The following is an 18,307-nucleotide window of genomic DNA, read 5'->3' on the forward strand; positions in this document are numbered from 1 at the left end:
TTGGTGCAAGTCTGAGGACAGGAAGGAAACTAACAACCCAGTTTGATTGCTGTCAAACAGCATTTAGTGCATATCTGATACTTTGTATCTTTAGGCTACTATAGGCATTTGGCGCTAAGGTTTCTGCAGTGGACTAATCCACCTGAGTTGCTAGAAATACTAGGGCAGAATGAATAGAGAACATGGTAGACACAGCTCCTGAATAAGAATCAAGAGACATAGTTTTGAGTTCTAGCCCTGGCATCATATGTCTTTGGAGCTTTTAGCAAAACCTTTGTGAATGTTAATTTCCTTATTTGTACAAATGCAGTGTGTGGAGATATTTTCCAAATTTGGAACTCTAACACTCAATTATGGAATTAGCATTTCATAAATGGAGGTGAAAAGTATCCACCAATTGGGATGACAAAATTGCTCTGGAAATGGTGGTGGTGGTTGCAGAATATTGCATATGTTCTTAATGTCACGCGAGCACACACTTAATGGTTAAAGGAGCAAATGTTATGTTACAAGTCATGCATTGCTTCACAATGAGGAGACAGTCTGAGAAATGCATGGTCAGGTGATTTTGTGGTGTAAACATCTCAGCGTGTACTTACACAAACTAAGATGGCTTTGGAGTTCCTAGGCTGTTTAATTTTATGGGAACACTGTCGTATACCATCTGCAATTATGTGGTGGATGACTACATACAATCCACTATAATAAAAATATTGTTTTGAGCCAGGCGTGGTGGCTCAAGCCTGTAATCCTAGCTACTCAGGAGGCTGAGATCTGAGGATTGTGGTTCAAAGCCAGCCCAGGCAGGAAAGGCTGTGAGACTATTATCTCCAATAAACCACTCAGAAAAACAGAAGTGGTGCCATGGCTCAAGTGGTAGAGCACTAGCCTTGAGTTGAAGAGCTGAGGGACAGTGCCCAGGCCCAGAGTTCAAACCCTATGACTGACCAATAAAAAAAAAAATGTTTTGAAAATCAAGTACCTGCATGGTTTTTGCCCTGTCCTCCAACACTGAGCTATCTAATCCACTAATGGATGAGGCTTATGGGATGATACAAAGTGGACAGAATAGCCAGTAGTTTGGATCAAACCTAAACCATGGACAGCTCCAGGGCACAGGGGCTCTGTTCTCTGGGCTTTGGCAGCTTCTGACCTGCAATGCTGTCTCACTGTCTGCCCAGTCCCCTTCATACCATGGATAACTGAGTCTCCAGGCTGTCCACACCTTCCAATTCCAACTCTAGGGAGCAAACTACTATATCCTCCATCAATCTGATACTGTATATTCTGTTTTTCTCTCATTGCCTTTCCTTACAACTGCAACACACACACACACACACACACACACACACACACACACTTAAAACTAAAATTAACTAAGAAATATTTGCAAAGAGCAAAACCAGTCTGAAATTTCAGATGGCTTCATATGAGAATTTCTCCAATGGCTGCTAAGTAACACTAATGTCTCCTTAATAAACAGGCACATGTTGACAATGCATGGATTCATTTCATTCTCACCCCATCCCAAGTGTCTGACACCATACACCTTCCAGTGAATTTGGCTGTTGGGAATTCTAGTCCTAGGCCTGGGAGGAAGAGCATGTAGCCTGCCCTGTTCCCTTTTCCCCTCTCCCAACCTTGGCAAAGCTCTATGTTCACAGTGAAGTTCCTGGAAGATGTAGAGAACTGAGTTGACAGGGGCCATGGTCCTTTGGAAGCCAGAGACTTACAGCTCTGAGGCTGTTTTTTCCAGCAGGCAGGCCGAATGGGCTTTGTCCCTTTGTCTTTTCCAACTTTTCCATAATTAAAAGGCTGAACCAGTATTCCTTCCCTATTCATCCACTCTGCATCTCCTCGCTGTAAACTGATCACTGAACATATGCTGATCAGTTAGCATGGTGGGCAAGTGACTCACCATTCCTCTCCTGTGTCCTGTGGGTGGGGCTATCCATACAGGGTCACAAGTCCTTCTCCAAACAAACAAAAAAAACCCTACAGCCACCAGCTCTTGTTTCCTGCTTCTCCTCAAGCCATGTTCCTGTATGTGGCTAGGCTGTCTGGCCATCTTCATGTAGTGGCTTGTGTCTGGTAAATCTACACCAGGATAACAGAGATAGGAATTACATGATAAGGATGAAGAGCTATTTAATTTTAGGAAAAATAGATTTTATTTTTCACAGACTTGCTATGTAGTCCAGATTGGTCTTGAATTTGTGATCCTCCTGCTTCAGCTTCCCCAGGGCTGTGATTATAGGCATATACCATGATACCTAGTCTTAAAAACATTTGACCACAGCTGGGTGCTGGTGGCTCATCTCGTAAGCCTAGTTACTCAGGAGGCTGAGATTGGAGGATTGTGGTTCAAAGACAGTCCGAGCAGGAGGTCCTTGGGACTCTATCTTCAATTACACACCAGAATACTGGTTGTGGAGCTGTGGCTCAAGGTGGCAGAGTGCTAGCTTTGAGCAAAAGAGCTCAGAGACAGCATCCAGGCCTTGTGTTCAACCTCAGGACCCACTCCTCCCCCCCCCCCCCCCCAACCGAACAAAAACCCATTTGATTAAACAGACACAGCACTACTTTTTATTAAATGTATTTTTGAGGTTATAGTCACATATACTGATATGCACAGATCACAACTAGACAGTTTCACAAACGTAATTTATGTTTTTTAGCTACTCACTCCAGCGACCCTCACAAGACAATCATACCACTTTAAGCCAATTGTAACCCAGATCTCTTCTTCCTGTAGATGAATTTTGCCTGTGGTAGAACTTTATCTATGTGGCCTTACTTTGAGGACATTCTCTTATACCTAGCTTCCATTGCTTCATGCAATGTAATGTGAATCACCCACAACGGATGTGTACCAGCAGTTCATGCCTTCTTATTGCTGAGGGAGAATTTCCTTTTTACTGTGACATATAGTCAGTTGTTAAAATTTATTTTAATGATCTGTAAAAACATGTAAGTTGTATGTATTGCCTGGTCCTGGCAGGACATACTTATAATCCTCACTTACTTCAGAGGCTGGAAACAGGAGTATCATAGTTTGAGGCCAGCCTAGGCAGAAAAGTTCAAGAGATAACTTCTACTGAGAAGCTGGGTGTGAGAGTCCACATCTGTGATCCTAGCTATGGCACAAAACCCAAAGTAGGTGAATCATGTTCCAGGAAAGAAGCAAGGACTTATCTCAAAATAACCAGCATAGAAAGGGGCAGAAAGTGTGGCTTAGTGGTAGGAGTACCTGATTAGAATGTGTGAAGCCATTAATTTAAGATCCCAGAACTTCAAGTATATTGATGGAGTGCCCTGTGATGTCTTGACACATGTACACATTGTGTAATGTTTTGTTTTTTATTTGTTATTTTTATGCTGGTACTTGGCCTTGAACTCAGGGCCTAGACGCCTGAGCTTTACTTGCTCAAGGCCAGTACTCTATCACTTGAGCTATGCTTCCACCTCTGGCTTTTCGGTGGTTAACTGGAGATAAGTCTCAAGGACTTTCTTTCCCAGGCTGGCTTAGAACCATGATCTTCAGATCTCAGGCTCCTGAGTAGCTAGGATTACAGGCGTGAGCTACCAGTACCTGATTTGTGTCATGTTTTGAACCTATTTATTCAAACACTTATCATTTCTTTAGGGTGCAAACATTCAAAATTCCTTCTCTTATCTTTTTGAAATGCATAGTATTTTATTGCAAATTAGCCATACATGCAGACGCACAGATACACAAGAGACACAGACACACATACAAATGGCTCAAAGACCTGGTGAGTTAGAGAGTACTGAAAGTAGGGCTGAGACATGAATCTGGGAGACCACCTATGCAAGCACACATCCCTCATGGGGCAAATATTAGCCACAAAGGGGCCAAACTGGATTCCTAGGAAAGGAAAAGAAATTGGATATTACAATATTTTGTAATATTCTTGGTAATATCCTTATCATTTGGTATCTCAGGGAGAATTGAAATTAAAATTTTCTCTTTAGAGGGGAGGTATCAATAATATTTAAAGAAAATGAGAATGGGTGCCAGTGGCTCATACCTGTAATCCTATTCAAAGGGGTGACATCTCAGGATCAAGGTTGGAAACGAGCCTGGACAGAACCACAGCTCAAGTGGTAGAGTGCTAATGGTAGAGTGCTAACCTGATTGAGTTTAACCCCCAGGGTTGGGGGAGGGAGAGGGAGAGAGAAAAAAGAAGAAGAAAAGAAGGAGAAGAAGAAGAAGGAGGAGGAGGAGATGAAGGAGAGAGAGAGAGAGTTATTGAATTAAGGAAACAGAAGGAAGAAGCTTTAGTAAGGTTGGAAAACAACCCCCTGCCAAAAAAAAAAAAATCTTGGCTGGGTACTAGTGGTTTAGGCCTGTAATCCTAGCTACTCAGGAGGCTGAGATCTGAGGATTGTGGTTTGAAGTCAGTTTGGGCAAGACTCTTATCTCTAATGAACTATCAGAAAACTGGAAGTGACTGTGGCTCATAGTGGTAGACTGCTGGTTTTGAGCAGAAAAGCTCAGGGACAGTGCCCAGGCCATGAGTTCAAGCCCTATGACCAACCAACCAACCAACCAACAACAACCCCCCCCACACCTCAATGTACGCATATATACAATCATTATTAACTCAACCACCCTCTATTGGCATATATAACAGACTTACAAATATTATCTTTCAATTTTAGATTATTTTAAACAGAAAAAGAATTTGACTATGGCATTGCATCTCAGCCAGGAAAATCAGCGCTGGTGGAGAACAAAGAGAACACAGATGAGACTGGGCTGCTATGCTTTCATATGATGACTCTACCAGATACATATTTCCAAAAATAGAACCACGGGAGCAGCCCACTGCTACAGGAAAGTGAATCTAAGTGATGCGGGACTTCTCTCCACATGGCAGTCATCTGGTAGGCAAAGAAAGCCTATCTTAGTAAATTAACAATTTTTTCCAATAAACATTTAGATCAAATCAAGTAATGGGAAAAAAAAAACTACCAGTTTCCAAAAGTTTTAAAATAAATGTTTTTTTTTTTTTTTGGGTCCAGTCATGGGGCTTGAACTCTGGGCTTGGGTGCTGTCCCTCAGCTCTTCAGCTCAAGGCTAGCACTCTACTGCTTGAGCCACAGCGCCACTTCCGGTTTTTTAGTGGTTTATTGGAAATAAGAGTTTCACGGACTTTTGTGCCCAGGCTGGCTTTGAACCATGATCCTCAGATCTCAGCCTCCTGAGTAGCTAGGATTACAGGCATGAGCCACCCGCGCCTGGCAAAACAAATATATCTGAAGAGCAGATAAGCATATGTTATAAATATGGTTGGATCCTATTTGCCTTGGGCTCCAAAGATGTTTACTTTTCTCCCCATACAAAGTGACTAGGAATACCCTGAGCTTGATACTTACCAATGTTGATAAGTAGTGTTGGTTATCAGTATCAGGAGGCCTTGGGGAGCAAGAAGGCATTGATAGGATCTTTCTTCAGGATTCCCAGTAAAGACCTTAATAGACAATGCTATCAGAAGTACATGAAACAGTGGTCAGCATGAGAGAAAAAAATCCATCTGGGCACTGATGGTTCACACCTATAATCCTAGCTACTCAGGAGGCTGAGATCTGAGGAGCATGGTTTGAAGCCAGCCCCAGCTCCTCTCCAGTTACCCACTCAAATACCAGAGGTGGAGCTGTGGATCAGGTAAGCACAAAAGCTGAAGGACAGTGCCCAGACATTGAGTTTAAGCCTCAGGACTAGAATCCCCCCCACACAGACACCGACACCGACACACACACGTTACTGGGTTTGTGTGTGTGTGTGTGTGTGTGTGTGTGTGTGTGTGCTTCTCCTGGGGCTTGAACTCAGGGCCTGCTCACTGTATTTGAGCTTTTGTGCTCAAGGCTAGAGTTCTGAGCCACAGCTCCACTACCAGCTTTTTGGTAGTTTATTGGAGATGAGTTGTATGGACTTTCTGCTGGAGCTGGCCTTGAACTGCAATCCTCAGACCTCAGCTTCCTGAATAGTTAGGATGACAGACGTAAGACCATAGCATCTGGCTCCTGTTTTACTTTAAAAAATAATAGTAACAATACAAACATCATTACCACCACCACAAAATGTTTAAACATTATTACATAGAATACTTGGGGAAGATAAAAGATTAAACGTAGAAGCTGACAACTCTAGGACACCCTTCAGAAACTCAAGTGTCACACTCCACAAATCTTTAAAGCCAGCAGTTTTCTTGCTTGGGTTATATACATTTGATCACTTCCATCTAGAGCTCAGGATAGGAGAGTCTCATTGTAAATGATATGAAATGCATTTCTGTTGCTGTGTTTGAGCAGGCTGGAGATATTTTGTTATTCAGCTCAGAGCTTTGTGATTCCTTTCTTGGAAAGACCACATTTCCACTTGAATCCCTCTCCTCCTCAACCAGCAAGCTAGGTTCTTAACCCAGAGTCCCTCATCTTGAGGGGCAATAATGTATCACATGGAGGTTTACTTTTCTGAATAGGAATCCCAGGCAACCAACCCTTCCTAAAAGAATTAACCATTCAATATTAACGGAGACTTACCTGCTCAAGAAGAGGGATGCTGCATTTTACACATTTTTCTTTTTTCCCTGGATAAAATTGAACTCTAGACTTTGTTTATACTAGGTAAGTGCTTTACCACTGAGTCCTTTAAACAATTTTTTTGACATGTTTTTCCTTATAGTTCAGGCTGGTTTCAAACTGAAGATCTTCCTGTTTCAACCTTCTGAATGCTGGGATTATAGGCATGAAGTATGTGCCCAGCCCAGCAGTTACACACACATTTTTAGTATATATACATATATATATATATATTTTTTCTTTTTTGGGTCCAGTCGTGAAGCCTGAACTCTGGGTCTGGGCACTGTCCCTCAGCTCTTCAGCTCAAGGCTAGCACTCTACCACTTGAGCCACAGCGCCACTTCCGGCTTTTTTTTTCTTTTTGCTTATGTGGTGCTGAGGAATCGAACCCAGGGCCTCATGTATGCAAGGCAAGCGCTCTACCACTGAGCCACCTTCCCAGCCCTAGTATATATATTTTGTAGTGCTGGTCCTGGGGCTTGAACTCAGGGTTTGGGTACTGTCCCTGAGACTTTTCCACCCCCCAAGGCTAGCATTCTTCCACTGGAGCCACAGCTTCACTTTCAGCTTTTTGATGAGTAATTAGAGATAAGAGTGTCCCAGACTTGCCTGCCTGGGCTGGCTTCAAATAGCAATCCTCAGATCTCAGCCTCCTGAGTAGCTAAGATTGCAGGTGTGAGCCACAGTTGCCTGGATTTACACATATGAGGATCACTGTTTAAAGCCAGACGGGGCAGGAAAGTCCATGAGAAAACCATAAGTAGCACTGTGGCTCAAAGTGGTAGAGTGCTAGCCACGAGTGAAAAAGCTCAGGGATAGTGCCCTGGCTCTGCATTCAAGCCCCATGACCACCACCATTACCGCCACCAACAAAAGGGACTTGCTCTGAAGCATGAAGACTGGTGCAGTAACAATTCACTGTAGCCAATGACACTGTCAGTTGCGTAGTTTATTTCACTAGACTGCAATTTTATACACAGTATGAAGGGGTCGCCAAGTAGCACATAATATAGTTTACTTTCTGTACTGTTGAAGAACCCATTTGTTTTAAAACATTATATCATAATATCCTATCATTAAAACATTATTCAGTGAATTTTTTTTCCCAACTACATATAAATGGAGGTTCACCAACACACGGTGCAAGAAGGTCTTTATAACATATTTGAATCACAAAATGTGAATCTAAAATACATCACTGTAATTAGAACACTACTTTAAAGTTACAATGTCCCATGTCTTAGTAGCCAGATTTGATCAATCCTTATATAAATCAAAAGCAGTTTGGTGGGTAACTTCTTGGATAACTGGCAGCAGCTTTATACTATGATTTCAAAAGAAATCTTTAATTAAGAACCAAAATTCCACAATTTTAAAATGCCTTCCCTTATGTGAGTAATGTTCTCAGAGTCAAAATGAGACATTTTAAAATTTTAAATGAATAAAGGAATAAATGCGACCCTGACCAAACTGAGAGGCTGGGGTTGTCATGTTAGATTTCGTAGAAACCTAAGAAAAGTATTGAGTGGGACTGGATATGAAGTCTAAAGAAACAAATTTCCTTTTTCAAACATCTTGTGTTCTTTGCCCCTCCCATCCACCTCTGTCAATCAGAGAAAGAATACTGCATTACAAATAAAACGCTCTTTCCAGGAAATGACGTAAACAAGCCAGAGAGAAAGGTTTCTTCATTTTTTTTTTTTTCATTGTGCACTTTGGGGCAGTGGGATGCTAAGCAGTTAAATAAGAAATAGAACTCCTTAGTCAAAGAATCACATCATCACACATGTATCAGGGAGGGCTAACTGCTGAGAATTTTTCCTATGTTTCCTTTTTCTCTCCCCCAAAGTTTGAGAATGTTTCAAAGTTCAATAAATAGTAGAAAAATAATCCTTTACTTAGAAATTTTGAGATGCATCATTTAGAGCTTAACATTTGAGTGCCACACAGCAATCATGGTGTCTAGGTACCGCTAAGAAACAAAGAACAATCTTCAATGCACACGTAGGGTGCCTGAGTATGCCACGTCCCCTGTCTCCGGTGGAGTAGTCTTTCCTCTTTTCCAGTTAAGGACAGCCGGAGGCTTCTGGCTCCTGAGAACATTCCTCTGGCTCCGTTTCCTTTACCCACGTGTCTCTGTGTTTGGAGGTTCGCCTTCTGTTCCATTCCATTAGCGTTATGGCAGGTCTATTAATCAGGCTTCCTTTTCCCCTCCATTCCCGAGCCAGCATCAGTCCTCACAAACGTGATTTGGTGGTGGTTTCTGTTTTTAAACATGTCAGCCTGCAGCAAATGGATGAGACCACTCAAGACAAAGCACAAACCACAGGGATCGCCTGCATTTTTCCTGCAGGTTTTAGGCTCTTTTTCTTTCCAGGACATTCTGTATGTCCCAGATCCCATCTTCTTGTGGAGGTGAAGAGATCGTTAGCACTCCGCATCGACGCTGTGTACTGTGACAGCTGCCTGTAAGTGGTGGCTGTGGTGAAGGGTGGGGTGGGGTGAGCGGTAGTGGTGGAACTTGTGGCTTAGTAGGGCTGCAGTCTGAGGCGGGGTATCCAGATCCAAGTCCTCCTCATGGTTTCCCACATCAACCCCAGCTGACAAAGGGTCATTGTTGCATGGAGGATTCTCACTGTCCTCCTGTGGGCTCATCGTACTGTAGCCTAGAAAAGGAATAAACAAAGATGCAGCTGATGGCTTCAAGACACAAAGAAAATCTATTTAGAACTTCTAGGACAGGGGGAGTTGCTCCTATCTTTGCCATATGTAAGCATAAACACTTGCACACTATCAACAGATGCAGGTGGCTTACTTTTAAAGGGCTCCAGAGTTAACATTTTTCTCTTAAAAACAATAGCACAATCAATAGTTATTTTTAGGTAATTAAAGTATGATGGTAGCAAAGTAAACAAGGATCCCTTATCCCAAATCTCCTTATCAACAACGATTAAAAAAGAAAAAAGGGAATCGCCTCATATACTCCTCTATCCATCCCTCTATCTATCTCTCATTGGCAATTAGGGTGCTATACCACCTTTTTCTGGTGATTAAGAGTGTTGCCTGCATCAAAAAAATCCACACAAATAAGTGATCAGTGGCTACGAGAAAGATATAAACAGGACTCGGATCCATTGGGTGGGTGGGGGAAAAGTTGAGCATTGAAATCCTGCATCCGGTGCCGTAAGTAAAAAACCAAGTGGTACCATTACTTGCACACCTGCTCCTCAGCAGGCACGCATGTCAGGTAATTCTTGTACATTGCTAAGGCATGCATTTTAATATCCATGATACAAAGGAGGGAGAGGATGATCAGAAAAGTTAAGGAACTTGCCCAGGGTTCTAGCACTTAATAAAACACTAACTCCATACCTTCCCATAGCAACTGAAAGAGGAATCAGCGATTCTCTGTGTGAGCTGGCTTGCTGTGTTTAAACATTAATTTCTTTCAGAATTCGAAGTCATGCATGTTTCAAAAGAAAATGTCTTTGTTGATCAAAGGATTCTGTTTCAGGAATCCTGGCATGTTTTTAAATATTGCAGAAATCTCCCCTTAAACGTTTTGAAAAGTGACAGCTCATTAATATTTTTGCCACATCTACAGTTGGCAAATCAGCTTTCACTCATGGTAAGTGCTACCACATTTATGGCTACAAAGTTGATCTGCTTGAACACAGCCAAGCAAGAGGAGTTTATGATGGAAAATGTATGTTCTGTGCAAAAACCAAAACAAAACAAAAAAACAAACCGAGAAAGGCAAACGAATCCTCAATGAAATGTTACTGAAATGACAGAATTATTTAACAGTCAGCAAACATTTATTAGCCACCTCCTGTGTACAAGTCACTATGTTGGGGTCTCAGGGGAGATATAAAGATGCAAACTTGGTCCATCAGAAGAAGCTGAAAAGTCAGTGTGGGAGAAGTAAAACAAATACCAAGCACAGGTGAATGAACTACTCATTAGCTGCAGACCATATGGGCTGGAAGAGGGGATGACAAGCCATGAATAAATGATGTCTTCTTTCCTTAATGAGTTTACAATTAAGTATGAGTCAGATGCTAACCGAACTAGGCATCCTCTAATGCAGATAGTATGAATGGCATAATGGAAGTATGATTGCAATCCAAAAGAGGGAATCACTATTCTGGGTGGGGAGTGAGGAAGCATTTCAGAACTAATATTTTAGTTGGTCTTAAATGGATGAAGAAGAATTTGGTAAGAAAGATGAATAGGAGTTTGGTAAGAAGGGCTGAGCAAAGACAGGATGAGACCAGCCACAGAAGTGAGGAGATGGAAAGCAGTCCCTGTACCTGTGGCTTGGATGTGTGCTAGCTAGGGAATAGAGCACATGCAAGTGGAAGGTAATTTAAAGTTAGATCCCGAAGATCATGTCAAAGAGAAGGAAATGGAGATGTGATTCAAGGTTTTTGGAAAAATCCTGGCACAATTATTTCTGTATTAAGGGAGTCTGGCTGGCAATTTGAAGGATGGATGGAAGAGAAAGGAAGCTATTACAATAGCTCAGCTGGGAATGAAGTTAAAATAAGGAATGGGCTGGACAGTTATAAGTTGTTAAACTATCAGGCGCGAATGACCGTGAAATGGTGTGTGTATGTGTGTGTGTGAAGACAACTATTACTTCAAATCAGAATGATGAGAGGGGCTGGGAAGGTGGCTCAGTGGTAGAGTGCTTGCCTTGCATGCATGAGGCCCTGGGTTCGATTCCTCAGCACCACATAAGCAGAAAAAAGCTGGAAGTGGCGCTGTGGCTCAAGTGGTAGAGCACTAGCCTTGAGCTGAAGAACTGAGGGACAGTGCCCAGGCCCAGAGTTCAGGCCCCACGACTGGCAAAAAAAAAAAAAAGTCTCACAGAATGATGAGAGAGGAGATCCAGAAACCCCAAGCTCAGGAAGGAATAGCTTTTGTTTCTGCACAGCTGATTATTGAGAGTTCTGTGGCGTGCATATGACATTACTCACAAATACAGGAGCACTGTCTGCAAAGCCAAGGAGCTCACTAGGTGAAGAAAAGAGTGGAAGGTACGAACACATGCAGTAACTCTGAACAATGGCTGAAAGACTCTGCTGGCTTTGGGCAATACTGACAAGATTGGTGTGTGGGAAAGGAAGTAGGAAATGTCACTGGATAGGCAGATGAAGGCTAGTCACGAAGGCTGGTCCAAGTCTCAAGAAGAGATTTAGTGACAGGCAATGGCAGGGTGGGGTGGAGTGACAATGAGGAGGCTGGACAGAAGGAAGGTAGAGTCAGATTCAGAGGACAGTGATTGGAGCCCACAACTCTCCAGGAGATGTTCATAGGGGAGGGGAGGGATCCTAGAGTGGGATCCTAGCAGTGTCTGGAGATGGAGCAACAGGTAGCTTCAAGAGACTGTTCCAGGGCAGAGCAAGCTGGATGGCTCTGCCTGGGGGAGATGCTGGGGGAGATGCCATCCTCGGATAAGGCCAAAGGCTTCCAGGTTCAGAGGCTGGGGAAATAGTGATACGTTTACCCAAGACGTTTACCCAGGACAAGTTCGGCAGCTTCTCAGCTTTGGTAGTGCTGAGTCTAAAATGAGAGTTGGTGCAAGACTCTGAAATCTGAGTGACATAGGGTAGAATCTCATGCTGCCTGCAGAAAGAGTGACATGAGTTGGGCAAAGACTCTTTGTCTATGTGGACTACTCAAATACCCCAGGGATAGTTTTTCATCTCTGCTGCCTGCCAAGTTTTGCCTGGCACGACATTCACTAGTCTTATTTAATATAGAAACCACTGGACGATTTACTGAGTCCTGCCCAGGGGTTTTGACAAGAGTCCAGTGATACACTGATCCAGGCTGGCCCCAGGCCACCTGGTTACTGCTGGATAGGGATGATGTAGCTGTCTCCAGACAACTTTACTTTTGTCCTATCCGTCTGTAACTGCTTCTGAATGAGCACCTCAGCACAGACCACCCCTCCTGGAGTACAATCCATATACCTCAGCCATTTCGTTTCGTTGTTATCATACTGCTATTATTTGGATCTGAGATTCAAGGCTCATATACTAAAGATGGGTGGACTTTCGGGAAGTGATTGGCTCCTGCAAGTTCTGACTTGACCAATGAAGCATTCCATAATGGATTTAGAATACACTGGCATTATTGGGGCTTGGGTCTAGTTGGCAAAGTAGGTCACTGGGAAGATACCATGGGAAGAAATAACTCATTCCCAGCCCTTCCACACCAGATACAAGAATGTGCTCTACTTCGTCCTTTTGCCATGACTTTCCACCTTACCACGGTCCAGTTAATCATGGATGGAAACCTCTGAAGCCATGATCCAAAGTGAATCTTTCTTCCCTTTTTCCTTTTTTTGGGTCATTTGTGGGACTTGAACTCAGGGCCTGGGTGTGGTCTCTGAGCTCTTCTGTTCAAGTGTAAGTTCTACCACTTTGATTCACAGCACCACTTCTGGTTTTCTAGTGGTTAATTGGAGATAAAGCATCTCAAGGACTTTCCTGCCCAGGACGGCTTTGAACTGTGACTCTCAGATCTCAGCCTCTGGAGTAGGTAGGATTGTAGGAGTGAGCCACCAGCACCCGGCTTTCTTTCCTCTTAAATTCTTTCTCTCCAATACTTGTCACAGTGATGGAAAAACTAGCACAGATGCTAGTGGTTAAACTGTATGGTCCTTTTTTCAAAATTGATGGAAATCAGAAGGTGTAGAAGCAGGACTAAGACACATTTTTTCACTGAACAAATGAAATGCTCAGTGGCAGGCAGTTCTGCTCTGGGAGCAGTGATCAATCATTAAGGACAGACAGGGCCCTGACCCAGTATGAGGAATCATTACTTGAACACAAATGTCTGCTAACACTTTTAGAGAACTTATTACTTTCCTGAGGCATGTGTAGAAAAGTATCTGCAAAGACAATCTCAGGTGAGAACAGGCCTCAGGAAGATGACCAGGCATCCATAAAGAGAATGTGGACTAGACTCTTAGACTTTGGTGCTCTGCTGACACATGTATCTCATGGTTTCTGTAAAACTTTTTACTTGTTAGGGACATTAGGTCTCTCTAGGGACTCAGACACCACCGTGTGGCCAAAGGGAGTCACTGCAGGAAGATATGGGAGCACTTGTAGAACAGTTCTCTTTTTGACTATTATTTTCACGTTTCAGTATTTGCCTCAAGTATTTTGGAATCTTCTGAGAACAAAGGGAATATTCCTCTTTTTTTGCTGGAGAATAATTGTTGCTCAGTATGCGCAAGTATGAAGCTTCGAATAATAGTAACCGAAATATAAAGTCACAAGAAACAAATATATGTTGATGTTTAATTAAAAATAAACTAGGAGTTGATTTACACTGAGAAATACAAGGTAATACTAGGCAAAGCAGAAACACAATAAGCATATGTAGATAGTAACTGTCACCTCTGTTTACTTGGCTGTAACTGCTGATAAACAATCACTTTTAAATGCTCTTAGAATATTGTCATAATTGGGGCCATGGTTGTATGTAGCTCAGTACAGAGCACATATGATGCATGTACAAGAGCCAGGGCTCAATCCCAAGAACCCTCTCTCTCTCTCTCTCTCTCTCTCTCACACACACACACACACACACATACACGCACACACACAGACCTGCTTTTCCAAGAAATATTCTCAACTTAAGTAGCTTTCCTTTTAAAGTGTAAAAATTAAAATTAGAGCTGGGTACTGGTGGCTCATGCCTGTAACCCTAGCTTCGCATGAGGCTGTGATCTGAGGATCATGGTTCAAAGCCAGCCAGGGGAGAAAAGTCCATGATACTCTTATCAGAAAAAGCTGGAAGTGGTGCTGTGTCCTAAGTGGTAGAGAGCTAGCCTTGAGCACAAAGAGGCTCAGGGACAGCACCCAGACCCTGAGTTCAAGCGCCCAGGACTGGCAAAACAAAACAAAACAGTATTTTTCTTTTTACAATACTAGGGATTGAATTACATGGCAGTTCCTTTATCACTTGAGCCATCCATACTTTTGAGCCATAATTTGAGGTCCAAATTAATTTACTAAGGTTCCAACAGTTTGTTAAAACAAACCTCCAGTCCCTTTCTGCCTTGGTTGCTTTTGAGGTGGATCGTACTTTATTCTCTGGGCTAGCCTGGGCTATGATCCTCCTATTAGTGTTTTCCCATGTTGCTGGGGATGATAGGCAGCTCACGCTGTATCAAGTCACTGTGCTTCCCCAGTGGCTGGGATAACAGTCACATGCTACTGCACCTAGCCATAGTTTGAGATGAAGCCCTCCAAACTTTTCTGCCAGGGCTGGCCTCCAAATGTGATCCATCCCTCAACTTCTGCCTGGTAGCTAGCTAAGATTACAGGCTTGAGCTAGTGAGCTAGTGTACTCAGCCTACAATCGGATTTCTTTAAACTTCAAGACCCTACTAGCCACGTAGAATATTTTTAATGAAAAATACATCTGGAAGCTTCCACATTTAGCTGGTCAACGTTCAGTTTTAATTCTTGGGATGGCTCTGCTCTTAACTGTACCATGTGTAGGAACTCCAATGGTCACAGCATGGGTTTTGTGCATTTCACCAAAAAGACTCATGGAAATCTACCACTGGGCAGCACAGATCAGGGCTACAGTTCTGTTGCCACTGTGGCTTCCTAAAGTGAACTGTCTCCTCTCCATTTTCTTTGTCCATATCTTCTAAGTACATAGTCATACCCCAGCTTGAATCAGCCTCAGGAATATATGCATTCATTTATGGTTTCCTCCTGCGTTGTAAATCCCTTCAGGGAAGAGCAGGGGGTGGGAGGGGGGGTGGGGCATATAGACAGAGAGGTTAAGCCTGAGCTCCAAGCCTATCATGCAATCGCATTTAGTCCTCACAACACAACAGGTAGAGTATTTAAGTTTTAAGAATTAGGAAATCAATCAAAACTTCTAATCCTAGTTACTCAGGAGGCTGAGATTGGAGGATCATGGGTCTAAGCCAGGACAATGCATGAGACTCTTATCTTCAATTAACCTACAAAAAGCCAGAAACAGAGGTGTGTGGTAGAGTGCCAGGCTTGAGTGAAAAAGGGACAGCACTCAGGCCCTGAGTTCAAGCCCTAGTATCAAAAGAAAAAGAATGAAAACAAGGATGAATGAGCTAGGAAGTTAAAGCCCAAAGTAGCTTGCTAGAATCTCAATAGTTTGTTAAAAGAAACAAGCCAAGAAACAAACCAAAACAAAAAGAAAGGTGGCTGGTAGAATTCAAAATGAGCTTGGCTTGGCTTGACTCTTCTACACTCTTTCCACTGAACTCCCTTTATAGTACCCAGCAAACTGGAGATGCCCCCTACTAGCACTCCACGAGAGAACATTCAGGTAAGTCAGCCCTGTGTGGATAAAACCATGAGGCTGGAGATGCATGTACTAAGTTTACCCTGTTTATCCTCATTACAGGGATGCAACATGATGGCACCACTTCTAGTGACCCACTGGGCAGCTGCGGGACGGCGATATCACGTGGTTAGGCTCTCTTGATTTTACGACACCTTGGGAATATGGGAATGTCATTGCCTTCTACTTCTTTTGTGTTAACATTCTGTCTGCCTGAAAAACTGTAGTATTGTATTCCTTAGAGAAAACAGGGATCCAATTACTGGGAGGAAAAATGAAAGCAGGCAAGCCCTTCGCTGGATTCTTTGGGTTTCGGATACTGACACTGCACTATGAGTTTTATTGCAGCACACGCTTTCGATATCATTTTACTAAGACAGTGGGAGGGGCCAAAGGGATTTCAGAAACATCAGTCAGAATCCCAACTTGCTATTGATGTGAGGGGGTGGAAGAAATAGAGGGAGAGAGGAAAGAGGGATAGGGAGAAGGAGAGAGGGGAAAGGGGAGAGAGGGGGGAAGGGAAAGGTAGAGAGGGAGAGGGGAAGAGGGAGAGGAAGAGAAGGGGAGAGGGAGGGAGGGAGAGGGGAAGAGAGAGGAGGGAGAGGGAGAGAGAAAGAGGGAGAGAGAGAGAATGAGAGAAAATGTATTCAGTGTCTCTGCTGAATAAGAAATTATTTCTGTTGAACTTTAGTAGCCCCAAACCTGCTTTGGTATTCAAAGGAGAGGACACAAAACTGCCTAGCAGAAAGATTTTATGCTGGTTCAAAGTGTTTTTTGGTGGGGGGGGGGGGGGGGGGAGAGGGGAAAGCCAAGGAAGTCAAGAAACTGAAAAATTTAAGTTGTGTGTTGGCTTCCCACAAGAACCAAAGGTTCTATGTGCTCTGTGGGAACAATGTGAGTGAAAACCCAAGTGAGAACAACAGTCTAAGTTTACACTGCAGAGGATCGGCTGCTCCCATTTTCCAAAGGGAATTTGATGCGCTGGCTGGCAGCTGTGCCCCAAGCCACCCTGGCTGCCTGAAGGAATCTCACGAACTTCTCCTGTTGGTATGGAAACACACTGTGGCAGCGATGCTCCCGGAGAACCTGCTGTTCTTTGCCATACCAGGAAGGAGAGAGGCCTAGGGGGGGCAGAAGGGTGATCTCTCCAGGAGAGGATGTAGAATTCCCTATTTCAGGGCTTCCTTCACATGGCTCTTGGTGCCCCCTCAGCTTCAACTGCCAGAGCATTAGTTGCACTGAACTTTATGTCACTGATGATTGGACAAATTCAAGCCTGGACTCCTAACTTTCCATTAAGGCTCAGTGCAAAATGTTGCTTTGGCGAAGACTTCTCTGAGCATTCCAGACAAAGCCAGACAACAGGCTGGGAAGACTAGAGGAAGGCTAAGACTCTAATCAAGCCCCAAGGGTACACAGGTAGGAGATCCTTCAGTGAGTTGTGTTCCATCACCAACACTGGGTGGTAGGCCCTAAGGGAATGTCTATCCATTGCACTGAGAAACAAGTGGAAGAATGAACAGGTTCCATGAAGACTAAATGAATAACTTGTTTATAGAGAGAAACCTGGGAGCGAGCTGGGTGGCCAGAGGCAACCTGTCTATGCTGAGACTAAGTCAAACTATGTAATGCTTTGGTTGGGCTCAGTGGTTCAAGGCTGTAATCCCAGTTATGACAGAGGAAGAGATTGAGAGGGTTAGAGTTTCCAGGTCACCATGGGCAAAAAGTTAGAGATTCTATCTCAACAAATGAGTTGGATGTGGTGGTTCATAGCTATGATTTCAGCTAGGTGGGAGGCATAGATAGGAATACCATGGTCTGAGGCCAGCCCTGGGCAAAAATATACATGGCTTCATCTGAGAATTAACTAAAGCAAATAAGAGCTGGGGGTATGGCTTAAGTGATGGCATGCCTACCTAGCAAATACAAGGCTCTGAGTTCAAACCCTAGTACCACAAACACGAAATCCTCAAGATATGGTAAAGACACTTGCACATCCATATTTACTGCTCCACTATTCTCAATAGCCAAATTATAGAAACAGCCCAGATGCCCTACAACAGGTGAGTAGATGAATAAATGGTCACACACACACACACACACACACAATGGAATTTTACTCATCCATTAGAAGGGAAAGGGATTTTCAGGGAAATGGATGGACCTCCAACAACTCATGAGAGGTTTGTTCTAAATGAGATAAGCCAAGTTCAGAGAACCAGTGCTGCATGTTTTCCCTCATATGGGGAAGTTAGATCTAAAATATAACTCGACATGATAACCTATACAGGACTCTGCATTTGCACACAAATTGTCAGATTAAAGGAGGACACCT

At 43.3% G+C, this 18,307-nt stretch overlaps 1 protein-coding gene across 1 annotated transcript in view; it reads right to left on the bottom strand.

The window, feature by feature from the left end:
• Positions 1-7,540: 7,540 nt before the first annotated feature.
• Positions 7,541-18,307, bottom strand: part of Cachd1 (cache domain containing 1) — a 226,216-nt gene continuing 215,449 nt past the window's right edge. Inside the window, exon 27 of the mRNA XM_042685056.1 lies at positions 7,541-9,275. Coding sequence (XP_042540990.1) covers positions 9,037-9,275 — 239 coding nt within the window. The 3' untranslated portion in view covers positions 7,541-9,036. The remainder of the gene's footprint in view (positions 9,276-18,307) is intronic.

This window comes from Dipodomys spectabilis, unplaced genomic scaffold (genome assembly GCF_019054845.1).
Source record: "Dipodomys spectabilis isolate Male_0828 unplaced genomic scaffold, ASM1905484v1 ptg000002l, whole genome shotgun sequence".
Classification (NCBI taxonomy): Eukaryota; Metazoa; Chordata; class Mammalia; order Rodentia; family Heteromyidae; genus Dipodomys; species Dipodomys spectabilis.